This window comes from Anarrhichthys ocellatus, unplaced genomic scaffold, assembly GCF_004355925.1.
Source record: "Anarrhichthys ocellatus isolate YVR2014 unplaced genomic scaffold, GSC_Weel_1.0 scaffold7, whole genome shotgun sequence".
Classification (NCBI taxonomy): Eukaryota; Metazoa; Chordata; class Actinopteri; order Perciformes; family Anarhichadidae; genus Anarrhichthys; species Anarrhichthys ocellatus.
This window is the reverse complement of record NW_022280037.1, coordinates 355,716-375,701: the sequence shown is the minus strand read 5'-3', so window position 1 is coordinate 375,701 and position 19,986 is coordinate 355,716. Positions and strand designations below refer to the sequence as shown.

Sequence of the window (19,986 nt, the reverse complement as noted above, 5' to 3'; positions counted from 1 at the left end):
GTGTGTGTGTGTGTGTGTGTGTGTGTGTGTGTGTGTGTGTGTGTGTGCGCGCTACATCCTGTTGTGGATGGAGGAGAGGGGGATGTGCCAGAGAGCATACGGAGGATAGAGAAGCTCCTGGACACCAGCATTGAGTTTCATGAACTAGATCTTTTGGACCAAGCTGGCTTGGAAAAACTCTTCAAAAAGGTCAGAAAGTTATTACAGTGGATTTATTAATCGTGTTAGCGCTGGAGCAATTACCTGTTTAATTGCTTCGTCAATCAATAAAAAACAAAATCACTATTTTGATAATAAGCAAAGAACTAAATGCCAAAATGCTTTTCTCAAACGTAAGGAAGTTATTGCTTTTCTTTGTCGTGAATAAGTTGAAATATCTTTTGGGTTTGGATTGTCGGGCATTTTATACTATTTTTTTTTTTTTTTCACATTTTGCAGACAAATTGGTAAATCGATTAATCAAGCGAATATTTGTCAGATTGATGGATCATGAAAATAATTGTTAGTTGGAGCCCCAAAATCTGATTTCTCCAAATGTGAAAATAAACTGCACACATGTTTTCCTCATAAATCAGCTCAAAGAATTATTGAATAAATGCTGGGAGACTTTGTCTGTGGTGGTCACTATCCACTATATCTAAAGAACACATCAATATTCATACAATTCCACGCTTAGCTTATATAGACTGCTTTTTTGTTTGTTTATATACCAAAGAATGTCCCTGCTGGCCACCATACATGCTCAGGTAGCATTAAAAATAGGTAACGTGACAATGCCACCATACTGCATGGGTACATTTGCTATAAAAAAGAGCGTTCTTTCACTTTAGTAAAACCCATCACACATGCCTAAATATATATCCGTGTTGCAGCATTCTTTCAGTGCGGTGATGCACTTTGCTGGACTGAAGGCTGTTGGGGAGTCAGTGGAGCAGCCATTACGCTACTACAGAGTCAACCTCACTGCCTCCATGAACCTGCTTGAGGTCAGTTTGCACTTTTTTTCCATTAAAATCTGCACTTCGCTCTTCATTTTTGAACTGATCTTTATTTGCACTTGAGGTTTGCTCTCTGAGTGCATGGCAGCGTATGTTCATTTTGATACCGTGTCAGCTAATCCTAGCCCTGCACCCTTCATAACGGCTGTGGAGCTCACCGTACACGCAGAACTCTGCGTTTAATCCTACTCCTAAGGTGCATGTGCGCTTTAGACTGCTGACTGGATGTGTGTGCGCCGTGTTTGTTTGCATGCGTCCCAGGTGATGCAGGCTCACAGGGTGCACAATCTGGTCTTCAGCAGCTCAGCCACGGTGTACGGAGACCCTCAGCACCTCCCCATCGACGAGCAGCACCCCGTGGGCGGCTGCACCAACCCCTACGGCAAGACCAAGTACTTCATTGAGGAGATGATCATCGACCAATGTAAAGCCAAGAAGGTACTGGTCAGGAGGCAGAAACGCACTCGCAGACGCACACTCGCGTATGTATACGGTGTCTAATTATGGCCTCTGTGTCAGCAGGACTGGAATGCAGTGCTGCTGCGTTATTTCAACCCGATTGGAGCTCATTGCTCTGGCCAGATAGGAGAGGACCCTCAGGGTATCCCCAACAACCTGCTGCCATATGTTTCCCAGGTACATGAACTCTCTGCCAAATACACTGCTAGAGCAGAGCAGAGCATGCAATGGATGATTTCACATTGTTTGCTTGATTTATCTCCCCCATAGGTTGCCATTGGGAGGAGAAAGTACCTCAGCGTATTTGGGAACGATTATGACACACTTGATGGGACAGGTATTTGGGGAAAAGACCTTTTAACTGCGTTGCACAGATTTAATTCTGGTTTTGAAATATTCTTTTTTTTATTTTTGGGAGGTGGAGAGCTCAAGGTTTTCTTTCTCTTGGCAGGTGTGCGAGATTATATCCACGTCGTAGATCTGGCAAAAGGACACATAGCAGCTCTGAAGAAGCTGGAGGACAACGGTGGCTGCCAGGTAGATTTGATATTCTGAGAAGAACAGAAAATAAAACGCATTTTCAGTCATTTTCTGGTTCATTGTGCACGGCCGTGAAAGCATGATTGAGGTATTCACGGCAGTGCTGGCATGTGTGTGCATTGTTGTGTCGGTAGGTTTACAACCTGGGAACGGGTACAGGCTACTCTGTGCTCCAGATGGTGAAAGCCATGGAGAAGGCATCCGGGAGAGAGGTGAGTGACAGAAGAGCTCTTTTCTCTCCAAAGTGAATTGTCTTCAGGGTCAGCGGTTGCATTGTGTCTTCTGAGTGACTTGTAGCCGTGACCACACTCCATCATGTTATCCCGGGAGTTAAAGAATGGCACCTTCCTTTTTGTCAATTAAGCTTAAAATGAATGCGTCCTCTCCATAGATCGCATACAAAATCGCCCCACGTCGGGGAGGAGACATAGCATCCTGCTACGCTGACCCTTGTCTAGCGGAGAAGGAGCTGGGCTGGAAGGCCCAATTTGACCTGGAAAGAATGTGTAAGGACAAACGCACTGTAAAAACCTACATGCATTTTATAGACTATCTTAAGATGAGATAATATCCTGATGTTATATTTCATACTCGTATAGGTGAGGACCTGTGGCGCTGGCAGTCCACGAATCCCACTGGATTTTCCAATGGCACCGCCTCTTGATGCAACTCCTGCCGTTTGTTGTTGTTAATCATCTTCCAAATCACCGGGACAAAGCCAACCATCAGCATCCTCATTTTTGCATAACATATAAACACCATAATTAGACGAAATGCTTTATGTTTCGTCATGTTTAATTTTCTCTTTGTTCTACAATAATGGTTCTTATTAACTGTTTACACTAGAATAAACATATGTCTCTGATTTATCTGTGTTGTAACTAATAACAATGGATATTTTCTCTATTGATGTATTGATCTGTGGGCTATATATAGGAGAAAGAATAAATTCATTTTCTTACTGAGGAAACTGAAGCCTTCAATTCCACTCCATTATGAAACCGGGCTGATTCAAATGATAGCAATTAAGGGAAATTGACTGTTAAAGTGCTGACTACATTGATGAAATACAAATTCTTCAGTGACACAAAACCATAACAATATTCCAGTAGAATATGCACTCACCTGAGGATATGATGTGGTTACTGAAAAGTCACTTTTGAGCAACACAGGAACATAATCATAGTCATGCCAAGGCAGATAAAACAAATCTACCAATATGATATTGTCATTTAAGGGTTTGAGTATCACACAAAAAAAACTACAGAACTACTGTAGTATTGCATAATTTTACAGAGCTGGGGTATTCGGTGTCCAATATTAATATTCTGTTCACAGTACACTGCATTTAAACGGGGCACTAGGGCTTTAAATGGCTCCTTGAACCCTCGGGCACCCAGTTAATAAACACCCACGTCAGCACAGTGCTTCAGTCGCTCTAACCGGGTTTCGGTCTTTAGGGCTGAGCAGGAAGTGCCTGACTGTGGACCCTGGACGAGAAAAAAAAAACGCAAAAGAAATTAAAAAAAAAAAATGGAAATGGTGGCAGACTTGGGGGCGAGTAGACTCTATCGGGCGCCGGGTGAATCAAGTCACCAGTGAGTATCGATGGATTTTGTCAGGGGGTATCACGGCGTGGGGCGTAAGCGGGTCCTACCGACACCTCACGCCTGGGAAAGAGTCGCTGGGTTTGGGCAGCAGGCAAATCCTCCTCGCTGCTCGCTGCGCTCCGGACCTCCGGCGAGGAGAGAAGGGGGTGGTCTTGAGAAGGAAAACGGGCGTTTTTAGCGCGTGTTGTGCTTATTATGATATCCTATGTGAATATATTCATTTTATCAGCTCAGCATGCTCAGTTGCTGGAGGTTTGTGTCTGTTTTTCTATTGTGTGCTGGCTGGAGCCTGAAGTGGGCGTCGCTCCAGGACAGACTGGGCTGCTCTGGTGCGTCGCTGCCCGCTTTTCTCTCGCAGGACTGCAGCACTCTCATGTCGTTTTGTAGGTCGACCGACGCCGGAATTATGGGAGAATAGCTTGATGAGGATACTAGTCTTGTTTTTTGCGTGACGCTATGAGCACTGTGGAGTCTTGCGGGCGTTGCGCCGTGGGTTATCGGGCGCTGTGGATCCTGTCAGCCAGCATCGCATAATTAATAATGAATGCGTGTAATTCAGAGTATAGGCTGCGCGAGGATGGCTAAATAGGTTACTATAGGAAAAAGAACTATTCTCCATATGAGGTTGCGGCAATTTGTGTCTCTTGGGATGCCATGCCCGGCCGCACTGCTTTTATTTTCACTTCCCGTGAGTCTGTTGTGTTTGTAGCATCAGAGATTTCATGCGCGCTCTGGCTTCCCTCAGAGATGATTACAGGGTTTTGCCACCCGATGCTCCCTGACTGGAGTCGGGTGTAGCCCATTAGAAGACGATTGTGATTGATTGCTCGTCCAGCCAATCACGGGGCAGAATGAAAGCCTGGTGGGCGGATTGGTCTAGCGGAGCTGGAGATAGTCCAGGGCAGAAACAAAGACGGGGGAGAATTGACAGCTACATCAATGGGGTGTCACTGGTGTGTTTATGTGACCTGCTTTTAATATTTGGGGTCTGTAGCATAACCGTGTTCCAAAGTAAGCTAATGATAAGGTCAGATGTCCCGCGAATCACACTCCACCAGGGCATGTTTTCATCCTTGATATGTAAAATTTAAATTAAGCATTATGTATGCATGTAGGCTCATACATATAAAGTCATCGCTTGTTAATTCAGGATCAAATGCAAGTCTCTCAATTTCAGTAATGAGTGTCTACAAGGCCTCTTTGTTCTGTTATTTTCTTGCAGAACAAGTCGGTCTATGCTGCATGCCCAACCAGTGTGAGTGCTATCATGTTGTCTCCTTGCAGGCAGCCTCAGAGGTGGTTCAACACTGCTGACATCACGGTGGCTCACCAAAGCAGCCTGCTGAAGCAGCTCAACCAGCAGCGCCGCCAGGAGCTTTTCTGTGACTGCAGTGTGCTGGTGGAGGGCCAGCTCTTCAGGGCCCACCGCAACGTCCTGTTCGCCAGCAGCGGCTACTTCCGCATGCTGCTGTCTCAGGGGCCCGACGGGCTGTCTGACTCTGTCAACGCCACCTTCGACACCTTCAGCCCAGAGACCTTCGTCGTCATCCTGGATTTCATCTACTCCGGCCAACTCGACCTCTCGAGTCACAATGTGATTGAGGTGATGTCTGCAGCCAGCTACCTGCAGATGAACAATGTCATCAACTACTGCAAGAACTTCATCAAATCCTCCTTGGACATCAGCGTGAAAGATGAAGACAGTGACCGCTGCATCAGCTTGTCCGAGACCTGCAGTTTTAACAGTGGAGTAGTAGACGAGGCCTCCGAGCAGCAGCAGCAGCAAGGCCCCAGCTCTGTCAGCCCACCACCGGCGCTCTGGACCAGGGACAACTCACGATCCCAGTGTGGCTTCATGGGGAAGGACCCAGACCAAGAGTCATCTTCCTCAGCTCTAAAGACTAGCCCAAGCAGCCCTGCTGATGATCTCAATGCAGAGGCAGACGACCTGCAGGACCCCCAGGACCCTTTGTACACCTTGCCTGGATCAGAGCGCCGGCGAGGTAAAGGGGGAACTAAGAGGAGAGCATCCAATCGCTCCAACCAACCTGAAGACTTAGACATCGAGGAGGCGAGGACTCAAAAGGCTGAAAAGGCGGAGGAGCTGTATGCTACTCTGCCACCTATTTTGGGTGTTATTGGACACTTTAATAGAGGTGAGTTGTATGTGAGAAAATTAAAGGGCGACTTTTTTATGACATACTACATTGTGACATTTTATAGCTTTTTGATGACGAACTGTACTGTGAATTTTTATCTGCGCCAGGAGAATCATAGGATCGCTTGCCTATGTCTGTGAGTGAGTGTGCACCTCTGTGTCTGTCCACGGCTAATCTCGCATTCTGCTGCAGTGGCCAGTTATGGCTACATGCTCAAGGACCTCTTGTGGTTGCAGAAACTCACACTTTCTCAAAACACCTTTTTATTGTCTGTTTTATACTGCCATCGACTGCCTACCGACTCCTCACTCACTACACTTAACCAGCGCCCTGGCCGGTAGAGGCTGTTAATTATAAAATAGCTGAGTGCATCGCCGACCCCCAGCCGCTACTCGGCCCCTGGATACACAGTGTGGGAAAACAGTTTGCTCACTTTTATAGTTTTGGACGGTGTGCTTGGCTTACCAGTACCGACACTACTGTACCTCTCCACAACTTGGCCGCTGATATGCGGGCTGACAGCTTGGTCAGTTAAATTTTTTTTTTGGCCAGATTGTATGATGTGTCTTATACGCCGACTTTGAGCATCGCCGCTTGTTTTTGACTTTTTTATGACTTTTTCTCACATGCTATCCTAGGCCTTTTTCATGACTTTTTGTGACAAGCTGTTCTATGACTATTAATGACTTTTATGTGACATACTAGGAATTTTCATGTCAGACAATACTACATTTTTATTTTATTACTTTTAATGAATTTTTATGATTAGATTAGACTTTTTTTGACCTCCCTTACTATGACGTTATTATGAAATGCTGTACTTTTTATGTAATTTTTATGAAAAACTATACTATATCGTGTTTATGACTTTTTATTGACATGCTATAATACGACTTAATTACTTTTTTATGACATACGATACTATTACGTTAGACTTTTTGTGACATACCATACTATGACTTTTTATAACTTTTTTATTAAAAACTATACTATGACTATGACTTTTTTGACATGGCATACCATGACTTTTCCTGGCATACTATGATGTTTTGATGGCTTTTTGTGACAAACTTAACTATGACTTTTTTCAACATGCTATACTATGACTCTTTTATAACTTGCTATACTATGACATTTATATGATTTTTTCATGACATAATTCACTGTTACTCTTTGTGACATACTTTATTACAGTATGTCATTTTTATGAAATGCCATGAAATTACTTTTTATGACTTTTTTATGGCATACTTTACTTTTGTGATTTTATTTACATACTCTACGCTAACTTTTTTCATGAAAAGGTATATGATGACGTTTTCTTGACTTTTTGTGTCATGCTACACTATCACTATATTTTTTTATGACATGCTATACTTTTTTCATGACTTTTTTATGATAAGCTATATGACGTTTTTTGTGGCTTTTTGTTACATACTATTCTATGACTTTCTTTTTACATACTAATTTGTGACATTTTTACAACTTATTGTGACATACTCTGACTTCTTTATGACATGCTATACTATGATGTTTTCTTACCTTTTGTGACATACTTTACTATGACTTTAGTGTGACATACTATACTATGACATTTTATAACATTGTAAGATGTTTTTATGTCTATGTGACATACTGTGACTTTTTGGGACGCAGCATACTGTGACTTTTTTGAAATGTGATTTTGTAATGACATGCACTGTTTTTATTACTTTTTGTGACACACTGTACAATGACTTTTTCATGACATGCTATACTGACGTTTTAATTACTTTTGTGACATAGTTTAAATTACTTTTTTATGACATGCTATAAGATGTCATTTTTTATTCATGGTACATGTCTGACTATTTGTGTACTATTCCTTGACGTTTTTTAATGACATGCTCTGTGACATGCTACCATTTTATTCTTTTGACATGCTATACTACAGCATGTCTATGGCTATTTGTGACATATTATTCAATACATTTTATTATAACATCCTATATTATTACTTTTTATGATTTGTTTACGACATACTCTAATATATGACTTGTGACACTATTCATGACTTTTTATGACGCGCTGCACTGTGTTGTAATTTAGTTTTCATGATGAACTATACTATAATATTTTCATGAGATTTTGTGACATACAATGCTATGACTTTTTATGACTTGTTAAGAAAAACTGTATAATGACATTTTTATAAATTTTGATGACATGCTACACTATGACTTTTTGTGACATATTATATTATGACATTTGCATCTCGTGTCACAGCCGAGCTCTAAAAATGTGACAAAAATGAGCGACACGCGGTTATACTTGGTTGTTTTATTACAAAAAGCGTATATGAGTCAAATAAATGAATGAGAGGAATCTGTGAAGTCAGTAGTGTAGAAAATGCATGCCTGAAAATGTGCTGCATGGGTGTTGTGCTGCAAAAACAAAGAAAAGAAACCTGAAGCAACAACAAAGTTATGGAGTGAAATGACTTCTCCTGCTCAGGATTTTATTCATGTGCTACACCGGGCCCAGGTGTGTCCAGAGCAACTGATTACTCCCCAATCAGCAGCCCGAAGTACATCAAACATGCTATACTAGGATTTTTAATAGCATACTATATAATATGACGTTTTTATGACTTTTTAATGACAAACTATAGTATGTCTTTTTTTATGACATTTTGTGACATACTTCACTATGACTTCTTCCAGACGATAAGTCTGAGTTGGAGAAGTTATTTCTCATGGCGTGCTCCAAGAACAGAAATGTGGACAGTGAGAGCAGAGTCTTTAACCAACAGTGGACAGACTCTTATATGTTCATTCTTCCCACGGACAGTTTAAAACCAGTATGTCTCTTCTGTTCAGTGACCGTGGTGATTATTAAAAGGCAATGTGAAGCACCACTACCAGACAAAGCACACATCTTTTGAGCAAACGTACCCATTCAAAGCCGAAATGAAGGCACAAAAAAGAAACGATCTTAGAGTCCAATATGATCAGAATGTTAAGATGGTAGTTCACTGCCCAACAATGCTGTAAACACAAGAATAGAACTAAAATAAATGGTTTCAATAACAGATAAAGTCTCTATACCATGACCTTTTTATGACTTCTTTCGACATACTATACTATGACTTTTTTCACATACATTCACATCATTTTACGAAATCAAATACAATGATTTTTTTGATGATTTATGATTTAAACTATAATATGATTATTTTGACATGCTACACTATGCCTTTGTTAGACATGCTATAATTTGACTTTTTTATAGATTTTTTTGACATACTACATTACGACTTTTTTAAAATGCTATATATTTTTAAGTCTTTTTTTAGTCATACTATATTTAGATTTTTTATGACCTTATTTATCATGCTTTTTCAATAAATACTGTATTACTATTTTTTCATGACTACATAGTTTTCAAGAGAAGTGAGGAACGGAATAATATCAGCAGAGTAGCATGAGTACCCTTCAAAAGAAGCCAGTTCTCTCCATAGCCAAGGAATAAACAGAAAGCCACAGTTCTGAACAGTTTCTCTTCCTCTTTTGCAGACTCCAACCCCATTATGCGTTTCAAATGTCCCTTTTGCACACACACGGTGAAAAGGAAGGCAGACCTGAAGCGTCACTTGCGCTGCCACACTGGAGAGAGGCCGTACCCCTGTCAGGCCTGCAATAAACGCTTTACACGCCTGGAGCATCTTCGTAGCCATTTTGAGACGGTATGTTTATTTACAACCAGGAGGTGAATGTCCTTCATTTGTGTTGTAACAGCTTCAGAAACATAGAATTTGGGATAAAACTTACACTCCAGGCTGCGCCATAGCGTACAAAAACAAAAGATCTATTGTTTTCTAAGGTGTATTAGTGTTTTCAACAACCCCTTTGTTGTTATACGGCTACAGAAACGCAAACGGGAACACTTTTTGATGTAACAATTTGTGTTTCTTCTTTCACCACAGATACATCAAGCCAGGAAGCTGGTGTGTAGGAAGTGTAAGTGTCAAGTGACGGACGAGACTGGGCATGTGGTGTGTGAGGGCACACGACGCTACCGCATGTGCACCGCATGCATCCAGGAAGTGGATTGTGATGACATCCCCATGGACAGTCTAGATAGTGCCAGTGAGGAGCCGGCCCTCTTATTGGGGGTGGACGGGGAAGAGGAGGGGGACAGCAAGAGGAGCTGGATGGTGGCCGATGACGACGACGACGACGACCTGGCTGAAGACTCGGGGGCCGACCTCATCATCCAGCAAGTGGACGACAGTGATGAGGAGCTGCAGTGAAATGGAACCAAAGTGTGTGTGCAGAGAGCATGCAGGAATAATAACCTTTGTATGTGTGTGTGTGTGTGTGTGTGTGTGTGTGTGTGTGTGTGTGTATGTGTGTGCTTAAGCCATGCAAGAGAATTTATGCAAAAAATATGTGATCCACTAATGTAAATACACACACTTGATATATGTTAGTTGTCGCTTATTTAAATGCAACTGGTTAATCTTTACTTTAAATGAGATGTTGACCTTTGTGACAAAGTGGAATGCTTTTTGCTAAGCTTCATAAAGATATGCAGTATCCAAAGCTGTGTTTCCTTTGATTGTATTATGGTTAAATGATACTCTTTCAAAGATGTGTTTTTCCATATGCATGGAAGAGCACTCTGCTATGTTTTGGACAGAATAATGACTCTAATGCTATTTCCCTACTCGCTGTAAGGAAAGTCAAGAGCGGATTTTTCCCAATTTTACACAAATGCAGTTTTTATGATTATGTTTGATTATGATATGCACTATGATACAAAACCAATTATAATTTATTTGTTTGTTTGTTTTGTTACTTTTTGACACATTAAAGATATTTTATAAATTTCTGTTTGTGCGTTATTTCACCCCATTGTTGCATAAAGGGAAGTACAATTGAATGTTATAAAACGAAATTATACTCGGGACAAGTATTTTTAAGGAGAAAAAGTGGAATACGCAAATAAAATGCAGATTGTCTGTTTTCAGAATGCTACGATAACATTGTTTCTACGCTGTGATTTTATGTAATTTATGTAACTTTAAATGACATCACAATTTAAGACCTTTTTGAGACTACAAAGACATTCTATTCTATACATTTTTAATAACTTTTCCACACAATACTATGACTTTTTATTGAATATTTTCAACATACTATGCTAGGACTATAACTTTTTCTGACTTATTGCTACATAATATACTATAATCTTTTTAAGACATGCTGCACTGGACTTTCAATGACTATTTTCAACATACTATGATCTGACCTTTTACGACATACTTTTTTTGTGAATTTTTCGATTTACAATACTAGGAATTTTTTCAATTTTTTTTATGACTTTTTATGACTATTATCGACATGCTATAGTACGCCCTTTAATGTTGTTTTTTAACATACTTATGACTTTTTTTCGACATAATATACTTTTTTCAACTTGCTATACTATGGCTTTTTGTGACTTTTTTCAACATGGTATAGTGAGATTTTTTTTGACTTTTTTTTGACATGGTATATGAGGACATTTTTACAATTTTTTGATCTCTTTTCGACATACTACACCATGACCTTTTTCGACATGCTCTAGTATGATTTTTATGACTTCCTTTCAACATGCTATACTATGACTTTTTTATGACTTGATTTTGACATACTATACTGACTTATGACTTTTTTTGACATCCTCCAGTATGACTTTTTTATGACTTTTTTGAGATGATATAGTATGCCGTTTTAATTATTATTTTCAATGTTATATAGTATGATTTTTTATGACGTTTTTCAACATGCTATCGTATGATTTTTTTATGACTTTTTTCAATATGCTATACTATGACTATTTTGTGACTTTTTTCTGACATACTATAGCATAGCATGCCTTTTTATAATTTTTTCAACATGCTATACAAGGACATTTTTTTCCTACATATTATGGCTTTTTTATGACTTATTTCAACATGTTCTGCTATGACTATTTTATGACTTCTTTCCGACATACTATAATAACGACTTTTTTCGACATGCTATACTCTGACTTTTGTATGACTTAATTCCGACATACTATAGCATACCTTTTTATAACTTTTTCAACATGCTATACAAGGACATTTATTTCCTACATATTGTCGTATGGCTTTTTTATGACTTATTTCAACATGTTCTACTATGATTATTTTATTACTTTTTTCCGACATACTAACATATAAGGACTTTTTTTTGACATGTTATATTATGAATTTTTAGGATTATTTTCGACATACTAGAGTATGACTTTCTCATGACTTTTATTAACATGCTATACGAGGACATTTTTACCACGTTTTTTGACTTACTATAGTATGATTTTTTTATGACTTTTTTCTACATACTTTTGTACGACTTAATTCCGACATACTATAGCATGCCGACATACTATAGTATGCCTTTTTATAACTTTTTCAACATGCTATACTATGACTTTTTCAGTACTTTTTTCAATATGGTATACGAGGACATTTTTCCAATTTATTTTCGACATATTATAGTATGGCTTTTTTATGACTTTTTTAGACATGTTCTACTATGACTATTTCATGACTTTTTTCGAAATACTCCTGATATACCCGAAGAAATCCAGTGGTTTGTGCATATGACCACTTGACCTTGTTGAGAGTCAGGTTCTTCTCCTTCAGTCGCTGAAGTTATTCCCTAAGAGCTTGATCAGGGGCAGATCTTGTTCTGCTACCAAAATGTCATCACTTAGGTTGGTAACTCCTGCAATCAATGGCTTGTTGAATGGCATTTTGGAAGACTTCTGCAGTAAAGGAGATGCCAAAGTTTTGTCATTTGTAACGTCCCAGTCCCACATGAGTGGAGAATGTTGTGATGTATCGCAAGGATGGCTCTAGTTCTAAGTGACAACATCCACAGTTGAAATTCTTTGAGTGATTGTATCAAGTCTCAAAACAACAAAAATAACATAGTGCATACATTACATACAGTACATACACAGACTGTCGCCAGTCCACAAATAAATTGCACACTGCCCATCGTACAACACACCTGTAGTCATCGTAATAGTGTACATAATATGTACAGTAAGAGTAGAGCAGCCTCATCAACATATAATCATCATAGAAAGTACATGTGTACAGTTAAAATAACAATCAGCGTTATAGGGGTTAGGCTCTGGCTAGCTTGTCATTTAGGGCTTTGATGGACAGGGGGACAAAGGAGTCCTTAGCAGTTAAGCCTGCAGTGGGGGAAGAAGCCGGTATTCAGGTTGGAGGACATGGGTGGGGTGAATGCCTCACCTGCATATTTGAACATAAATTAAAGAAGATTAAATACAGAAGAAATGAAGTTTAATGGCGATTTATTTTTCTATTAGTTACATTTAATACCACTGGGTGAATAAACGGATACACAAAATTGTTATTTTTTCAATTCACATTCCCGGCCCATAGATGGCGCTGCGGGGCTGTTGTCATCTGTGAGGTGTCCGTACCTCTCCTGTCGAGGAAGAACTGACGTCAGAGGCTGTAGGCTGGACCATCATGGCGGCGGTGATGAGACTTGTCAACAGAAATGCTTTAGGTCCAGCAATGGGTCAGCAGTATGTGGCGTTCAGCTCAGCGGCAAAGGTCAACGCAGTGAGTTTCCTTTTCGCGTTTATCTTCCAGCAGCTTCCACTGTGCACGACGAGCCAGCGGCCTGGACGGTGATGCGTGTCCGCTACCTGTTAGCCTCCTCTGCGGTCAAGCTAACATAGTTGGTGACCTAAGCAGCTGTTGCTATTTTACACCAGTATTAAATATCTTTGTGTGTGTGTGTGTAGGCTGGCGCCAGAGCAGGTCGAGGTCTTCCAGAGAAGGTGAAAATAGTGGAGGTGGGACCCAGAGATGGTCTTCAGAATGAAAAGGTAACCTTATGTGATTTTGATTAGTTAATCATTAACGTTACACAGCAGCTATTAGCTAGGAAATAGCATTAATAGCTTTACTGATGTGGAGCAGGTGCAGAGCTCATGAGTTGTGTAACCCGGATGAAGGAATGTCAGTCGTGCATTTGTGTCAGTGGTTTTCAAGTGTTCCTCTTCTTGTGTCTTCACTGCTTCCACTCACAGACTATCGTTCCAACGGAGACTAAAATTCATTTGATTGACATGTTGTCAGCATCAGGGCTGTCAGTCATTGAGGCCACCAGCTTTGTATCGCCGAAATGGGTTCCACAGGTGAGTTTGTTGTCCCAGAGCCATTCATGTGGATAGTGCTGACCTGCCCCCACGTAGGGTGGTGTACAAACTGCATGGACGTGGCTTGTTTTCTCCAGCACTAATTGGTTTTCTGTCGTCTGCGTCCAAATGTCAGATGGCAGACCAGGTGGAGGTGATGAAAGGGATCGATAGGAAACCTGGAGTGTCTTACCCGGTCCTCACCCCCAACCTCAAGGGTTTCCAGGCTGCTGTGAGTTTCTTACACTGACATAGCATAAATCTTACACTGCAGGTGATGTGTCTAAATGTTTCATGTAAAATGCCCTCTTCTTGCTCTTACTTAACGACAGGTGAAGGCAGGCGCCTCAGAGGTAGCCATATTTGGTGCTGCATCTGAGCTGTTCAGTAAGAAGAACATAAACTGCTCAGTGGACGAGAGTTTACAGCGCTTTGACGAGATTATGACAACAGCTAAAGAGGCTGGTGTGCCAGTTAGAGGGTAGGCTCTACACATTTCTAAACCATTGGAAATATAGAGTGCGACTTTTGCATGAATTTCATCCCTGTTTTTTGTCACCGCAGTTATGTGTCATGTGTTCTTGGATGTCCGTATGAAGGCGTGGTGGCACCTGAAAGAGTTGCACATGTGAGTTCTCACTTGATACATGTGTACACTACATTGACTGTCGGACATCTATTGATCGTCCTTTGACAAATAGCATGAACACAACAGAAGCACTGTTCATGCAGCCGGGTCAAGCTTTGACTCTATCTTGCAGGTAGCTAAGCGTCTGTACTCCATGGGCTGCTATGAGATCTCTCTGGGTGACACTATTGGAGTGGGGACTCCAGGTAGCATGATTAAAATGCTGGAGGCGGTGAGCAGAGAGGTGCCAGTTAATGCCTTGGCCGTGCACTGCCACGACACCTACGGCCAGGCCCTGGCCAACATCCTCATAGCCTTACAGGTCAGACCTGGTCCTGTAATGCTATTTAAAAAAATATCATTGAATGATGTAGTTAGTGCGATACAATGTGCAAATTCTTTTTTTGTGTTTTGCAGATGGGAATCAGTGTGGTAGACTCGTCAGTAGCTGGGCTGGGCGGCTGTCCCTACGCCAATGGGGCATCTGGAAATGTTGCTACTGAAGATGTAGTCTACATGCTGCATGGACTTGGGATTCAAACAGTAAGAAGTCACACTTTATGTTCCTCTTTAGCCTCCCCCCTATGTTTTAGTCCATTTATAGTATAGATTAAAGACGCTGCTCTTGCTTTTGTGTTTAGTTTAATATATTATTTTTCTTATGACTGCTCTTTCGTGAATTAAATGCGCAAACTTTGCCAAATGTTCCAGTCCACCCCATCGTGATTTAGATTGCAGTTGTGATTATTGTGTACGATGTGAGCTCCCCCAGGTTTGACCCTTTGACTCTCTGCCCTCACCTCAGGGAGTGGACCTCTCAAAGCTGATGGACGCTGGAGCTTTCATCTGTCGCACCCTGAACAGAAAGACCAGCTCCAAAGTGGCGCAGGCTACCTGCAAGCTGTAGACAAAAGTCAAAGTCTTTTTCACACACTGTACACTGCAACACAACCATGTAACCCGGAGCCATCCTCCTCTGTATGTTCAGTTCTCCCTATTCTAATTTTAGTTTATAACATTTAGATGGTACTGAACCCTCCCACTGTTTGAATAAAGTATCTGATTAAATATTCACTCCATGATAGCTGGAACAGTGCCTTATGTAAAGTCGGTCTAATCGTACAGATGATACTTATTGGAAACTGTGCCTTAACCTGTTTCTTTAACAGTGTGCTTACATTCCTTTCTGGGCAGTGGGTAAATCACAGACTTTGTTTATATTTATAAATGAACCAGTAAAATTTAATATGTTAGCGATGGATAAACAGTCCGTTATGAACTTGGGCATTGTACTGGCTGTATATTTATTTTAAATTGCCTCTCTTCAAATTAAACATGTACATATCTGACGAGATTGTGAATTTTAAAAATAAATAATATTTTATAAATCAAATGTGTCCTTGATCTAAAGTTGGCAGCATTGTTATGAATATACAGGCTCGGAAACATAGTTGGATGCGTAACCTCTTTTTACAAATGTTGCTTACAAAGTTTATTTGAAGCCATCTTTGACCATATAAGGAGCTCAAACTTTACAACCTCCGTAGTGTTTTTGCAGTTTGTTGCAGAAATGATTCAGAATAAACAAACTTTTCTTCGCCGCACCTTGTTAAAACCTGACTGACACGTCTGACAGGCAGACTGAGATTCTTCACAACCCTTTAAAACATACATCACTAGGCACCACAAACAGTAAAATAGCATGTCATGGTGACTCACAGTGAATTCTAATGGGTAAATATTTATTGGCATGCAATCCTGGTGATCGTTGGTGTAAGAAGTTATTATGAGTCGGAAGCAATGGAAAGATTCAGGTCCTTAGCTTGTCCCTCCCACATATAAATAGAAACTATATTCCAGAAATAAAATGAACACCAAACAGCAACACACATTCAATACATTTAATATATTTAGTTTTGTAAGAAATTACATTAACAACAAGAGCCATAAAATACATTTTCACCTGATGTCCACAGTGGACAGTTCGTATCACAAAAATGAGTTATAGTTCAATGAGCCATCGGTTTGTCCAAACTTCATCCCACCTCCTCTCCTCTGCGCTCCAGCACTACCAACACAGAATTCAACAGCAGCATTCCTTTTGTCTTATTTAAATCAACAGTGGTCTTGGATGAGGCGAGTTTGTGTACAAGCAAGTCAAAACACAGGCAGTCTATGTACAGCGTGACTGTGCAGCATAAACCAAGCATATGTCTGCTGAGGCTTTAGATGATGTAGAAATCTACTAATGATATAGGAGTTCTGAGAAAAAATAAAATTGGCCAGTTTGCACACCTTCAAGTATTACTCAGCCATGACTCTATGACTTTGGAGTGTCCACACTCCAATGCAGAATATTTGTACAATTCTTTGATGATTTTAAGGTCATCGGGCTGGCAAATGGGGAAGATAAAGCTATGATGTACGTTCAGTTAAACAAAGGAGATCACTGAAATGTGCATGTAACATTCAGTGACACCAGAGCACCCTGAGACACCACTGTATTCACTGGCAGGGAGGGTGAATACCTCTGCCAGGTGTGTCCTGCCCTCCTTGCGTGATGCTGAGCGTCTCATTTCCTCCCCCTCCTGTGTCAAAACTCTATTCACAAGAAAGACAGAAAGCTCGGGTATGTTCTAATATGGGTGAAGGGGTGACGTTGAAAAGGCACACAGACCGTTATCGTATTCAAAGAAGAAAGCCATTGTGTCCTTTACAAATCATTTTTGGCTCTAGCTCACTTGTAAATATTGTGGATGTTGACTTGGAAACCAAAGTTCATGCGCTCAAAAAGAGTCTTAGATGTGGACACAGGGGCCCACAGGATGAATCCAGTACTGATGACTCAACTTCCAGGGTCTGACACACATGGAAGCTTTTGGCTCATTGTTCTGAGTCTGATGTTTGTGATTGGGTTCTAGCCCAAGCACTGGTGAGTGCTGCAATCTGACTTCCGTTCACTTAGAACTGGACAGATCAGGAGCAGAGGCCCGTATCTTACCTTCCAGTTTGAGTCCAGATAGCCTGTGTGAAGGCTTCATTGCGGTCCTAAAGGATGGAGGCTGATCTTTCAGGTCCCGCTTCAGCAAGGACACATTGCTGTTGCTGAAGGGGTCCTTGTTGTAATCATCCTGACGCACAGCCGTGTTGCGACTGCGCTTACCCATCTTGTTCGCGATACGTACAAAGCGCTTGGAGATGAGATAAAGGATCTCGCAGATGTTGAGGACGATGCAGAGGCCTGAAGCTCCAACCATGAAGTAGGTGAAGACCTTCTTCTCAGTAGGGTGGCCGATGTAACAGTCCACCAGGTTGGGGCAGGGCGCCATGTGGCACTTGACCAACCTTGGCAGGTAGAAGCTGTCGTAGATGTGGTGGAGGATGTAGAGGAAGGCGACCTCGATGCCTGTCTTTACGAAGAGGCTGATCAGATAGGTCCACCACAAGCCGCCGTGCTTCTTGCCCGTGTTGCTGTACAGCTTGTTGGTGTCTCCGTGCTTTGCCGCGTGCTTGCGCTCACGGTCGTCGCGGTACGCCACGTGCATGACCACCATGAAGGACGGGCAGGTGACAAAGATGAGCTGCAGGGCCCACAGGCGGATGTGGGAGATGGGGAAGAAGTAGTCGTAACAGACGTTGGCACAGCCGGGCTGCTTGGTGTTGCAGTCAAAGTCCTTCTGCTCATCGCCCCACACTCGCTCCGCTGCCACCACGTACACCATCACCCGGAATACAAACACCACAGACAGCCATACCCGCCCAAACGCCGTGGAGTATTTGTTCACCCCACTGAGGAGGGCTTGGAAGGTCTTCCAGTCCATGTCCTTGGCTGGCAGTCAGAACCCTCTTCTGAGGAATTCCTCTCTTGCTAGTAGTAGTTTATCTTCAAACCTGGACGAGACAGATTGAAAAATGGGTGAACAGGCTTTCATTGTCTGCTGAGTATTCTGCTTTCACTCTGTGTTAGTGGTGTCTCACTTCAATAACAAATAACTTCTCATTCTGACTTTTTAAACCACACATGTATCTTCAAAAGCTGATTTAATGCAAAAATAAAAAAATAAAAACACCTCCCACAGGCCTCATTCATCAACCTTGCCAGAAACAACCACTGATGACAATAGCACAGAGTTAGGAGGAGGCCTCGAGCCAAACCGTTCCTTAGGGAAACAAGTTGGACCAACGTTATTAACACAACCGGAGTTCATGTATATTTTAGAAAGCAGTACGACAACTTCACAACTTGGATACAGATATTAATTTAGGAAACAAAGTAAACGCTATCAGCTTCTGTTGTGTGTGTGTTAACATAAAAACACACTTACGCCATTTAAATGTGTAGGAGTTTAAAAAACTTTTACGCACAGGCTGCGTGGTTATTCAGACATATTTATTTATTTTTGGCTCTTAACCGACATAAGGCCCTTCGACAAACACCAGGGATTATTTATCGTTTCATAGACTACCGTACAAAAAGCCAACAAATCCAAATCAACTCCTTTCCATTTGGCTGAATCGCGAACTTCCTCAACTCATCGCAGACACACCAAAAGTTAATTACAGCAAGTTGTTCACTTACCAAAAGAAGCATTAGTCCATTATTAGTTTAAAGACAAGCGATGGGGGATATCTTGCCGCTCTAACGTCGAATTTGGTCCTTTAACGCACAGATTTGTCTCCTTTCACCAGGTAGACGAGCGCAGGGTTGAGAAATGCGCCTGTGGGTGGGGTTAAAGAAGACAGACTGGAGCTGCCCCAGATGTGCTCTCTCTCTCTCTCTCTCTCTCTCTCTCTCTCACTCTCTCTCTCTCTCTCTCTCTCACTCTCTCTCTCTCTCTCTCTCACACACACACACTCTCTCACACACTCACTACTTACTCACTCACACACACACACACACACACACACACACACACACACACACACACTCACACACACACACACACACACACACAGGTAACACAGAAACCATCTCCAGGTGCTTTGGGTAGGTTTGGAGCTAGACCTAAAACATGGACAATAAGTTTGGAGCCAGATAAACCAATGAGGGCCTCGGTGATTTGATCCCACACATATGTGGTTCAGGTCCCAGTTTAGCACAGTGGACAGTTTTGAGACGACAGATTTGGGTCCATTGTTTTATTTGTGCATGTCGGGAAGTGTTGCCTCCCTGTCCCAACGTGTTTCTGAATGTTTCGTGATACGTACCAGGCAGACACACCCTGGTGAATGCATTTGATTGTTGTTGTGCGTCTCCAAAAGCATGACAAGTGGTAAGGCAACATTCTTTCTAGGATTCTCTAAAGGGGGAGTAGGTTATTGAAAAAAAGGTGAGGTGGAGATGAAGCGAAGAGTGT

The 19,986-nt window shown here is 41.5% G+C and overlaps 4 protein-coding genes across 7 annotated transcripts in view; 3 read left to right on the top strand and 1 right to left on the bottom strand.

Annotated features, from left to right (window-relative positions):
* gale (UDP-galactose-4-epimerase) overlaps window positions 1–2,967 on the top strand; it is a 4,109-nt gene extending 1,142 nt beyond the window's left edge. Inside the window, exons 3-11 of one of the 2 annotated variants that reach the window (XM_031847992.1) lie at window positions 77–189; window positions 873–986; window positions 1,260–1,436; window positions 1,521–1,634; window positions 1,728–1,794; window positions 1,909–1,994; window positions 2,132–2,209; window positions 2,389–2,503; window positions 2,597–2,967. In XM_031847992.1, coding sequence (XP_031703852.1) covers window positions 77–189; window positions 873–986; window positions 1,260–1,436; window positions 1,521–1,634; window positions 1,728–1,794; window positions 1,909–1,994; window positions 2,132–2,209; window positions 2,389–2,503; window positions 2,597–2,661 — 929 coding nt within the window. In that variant the 3' untranslated portion in view covers window positions 2,662–2,967. Of the gene's footprint in view, window positions 1–73; window positions 190–872; window positions 987–1,259; window positions 1,437–1,520; window positions 1,635–1,727; window positions 1,795–1,908; window positions 1,995–2,131; window positions 2,210–2,388; window positions 2,504–2,596 lie in introns of both variants that reach the window. The other variant, XM_031847991.1, reaches the window with a different exon arrangement.
* A 72-nt stretch (window positions 2,968–3,039) lies between these two features.
* Window positions 3,040–10,638, top strand: zbtb8a (zinc finger and BTB domain containing 8A). Of its 3 annotated transcripts, none has more exons than XM_031847988.1 (4): window positions 3,040–3,595; window positions 4,892–5,763; window positions 9,321–9,490; window positions 9,731–10,638. In XM_031847988.1, exons 1-4 carry the CDS (start codon window positions 3,531–3,533, stop codon window positions 10,055–10,057), a joined length of 1,434 nt encoding a protein of 477 aa, XP_031703848.1. In that variant the 5' UTR covers window positions 3,040–3,530; the 3' UTR covers window positions 10,058–10,638. The 3 variants fall into 3 exon arrangements, with proteins under 3 accessions (XP_031703848.1, XP_031703849.1, XP_031703850.1); XM_031847989.1 differs by having other exon boundaries at window positions 3,533–3,595; window positions 4,830–5,763; XM_031847990.1 differs by lacking the exon at window positions 3,040–3,595 and adding an exon at window positions 3,645–4,560.
* A 2,675-nt stretch (window positions 10,639–13,313) lies between these two features.
* On the top strand, window positions 13,314–16,022 carry hmgcl (3-hydroxy-3-methylglutaryl-CoA lyase). The gene is made up of 9 exons (XM_031848127.1): window positions 13,314–13,420; window positions 13,606–13,689; window positions 13,894–14,001; window positions 14,138–14,233; window positions 14,334–14,482; window positions 14,566–14,629; window positions 14,763–14,951; window positions 15,047–15,172; window positions 15,435–16,022. Exons 1-9 carry the CDS (start codon window positions 13,325–13,327, stop codon window positions 15,534–15,536), a joined length of 1,014 nt encoding a protein of 337 aa, XP_031703987.1. The 5' UTR covers window positions 13,314–13,324; the 3' UTR covers window positions 15,537–16,022.
* A 494-nt stretch (window positions 16,023–16,516) lies between these two features.
* gjb3 (gap junction protein beta 3) lies at window positions 16,517–19,389 on the bottom strand. The gene is made up of 2 exons (XM_031848128.1): window positions 19,209–19,389; window positions 16,517–18,520 (listed from the first exon to the last, which is right to left on the bottom strand). The coding sequence occupies exon 2, from the start codon at window positions 18,448–18,450 to the stop codon at window positions 17,587–17,589; it is 864 nt and encodes a 287-aa protein (XP_031703988.1). The 5' UTR covers window positions 18,451–18,520; window positions 19,209–19,389; the 3' UTR covers window positions 16,517–17,586.
* Between the last annotated feature and the right edge of the window lie 597 nt (window positions 19,390–19,986).

Bases quoted from the DNA above. Each gene is read 5' to 3' on its own strand.
- zbtb8a (XM_031847988.1), top strand. From the start codon at position 3,531: ATGGAAATGGTGGCAGACTTGGGGGCGAGTAGACTCTATCGGGCGCCG. The intron at 5,764-9,320 runs GTGAGTTGTATG...CCTCTTTTGCAG, and splicing joins TATTGGACACTTTAATAGAG to ACTCCAACCCCATTATGCGT. The intron at 9,491-9,730 runs GTATGTTTATTT...CTTTCACCACAG, and splicing joins TTCGTAGCCATTTTGAGACG to ATACATCAAGCCAGGAAGCT.
- hmgcl (XM_031848127.1), top strand. From the start codon at position 13,325: ATGGCGGCGGTGATGAGACTTGTCAACAGAAATGCTTTAGGTCCAGCA. The intron at 13,421-13,605 runs GTGAGTTTCCTT...GTGTGTGTGTAG, and splicing joins CAGCGGCAAAGGTCAACGCA to GCTGGCGCCAGAGCAGGTCG. The intron at 15,173-15,434 runs GTAAGAAGTCAC...CCCTCACCTCAG, and splicing joins ATGGACTTGGGATTCAAACA to GGAGTGGACCTCTCAAAGCT.
- gjb3 (XM_031848128.1), bottom strand. From the start codon at position 18,450: ATGGACTGGAAGACCTTCCAAGCCCTCCTCAGTGGGGTGAACAAATAC.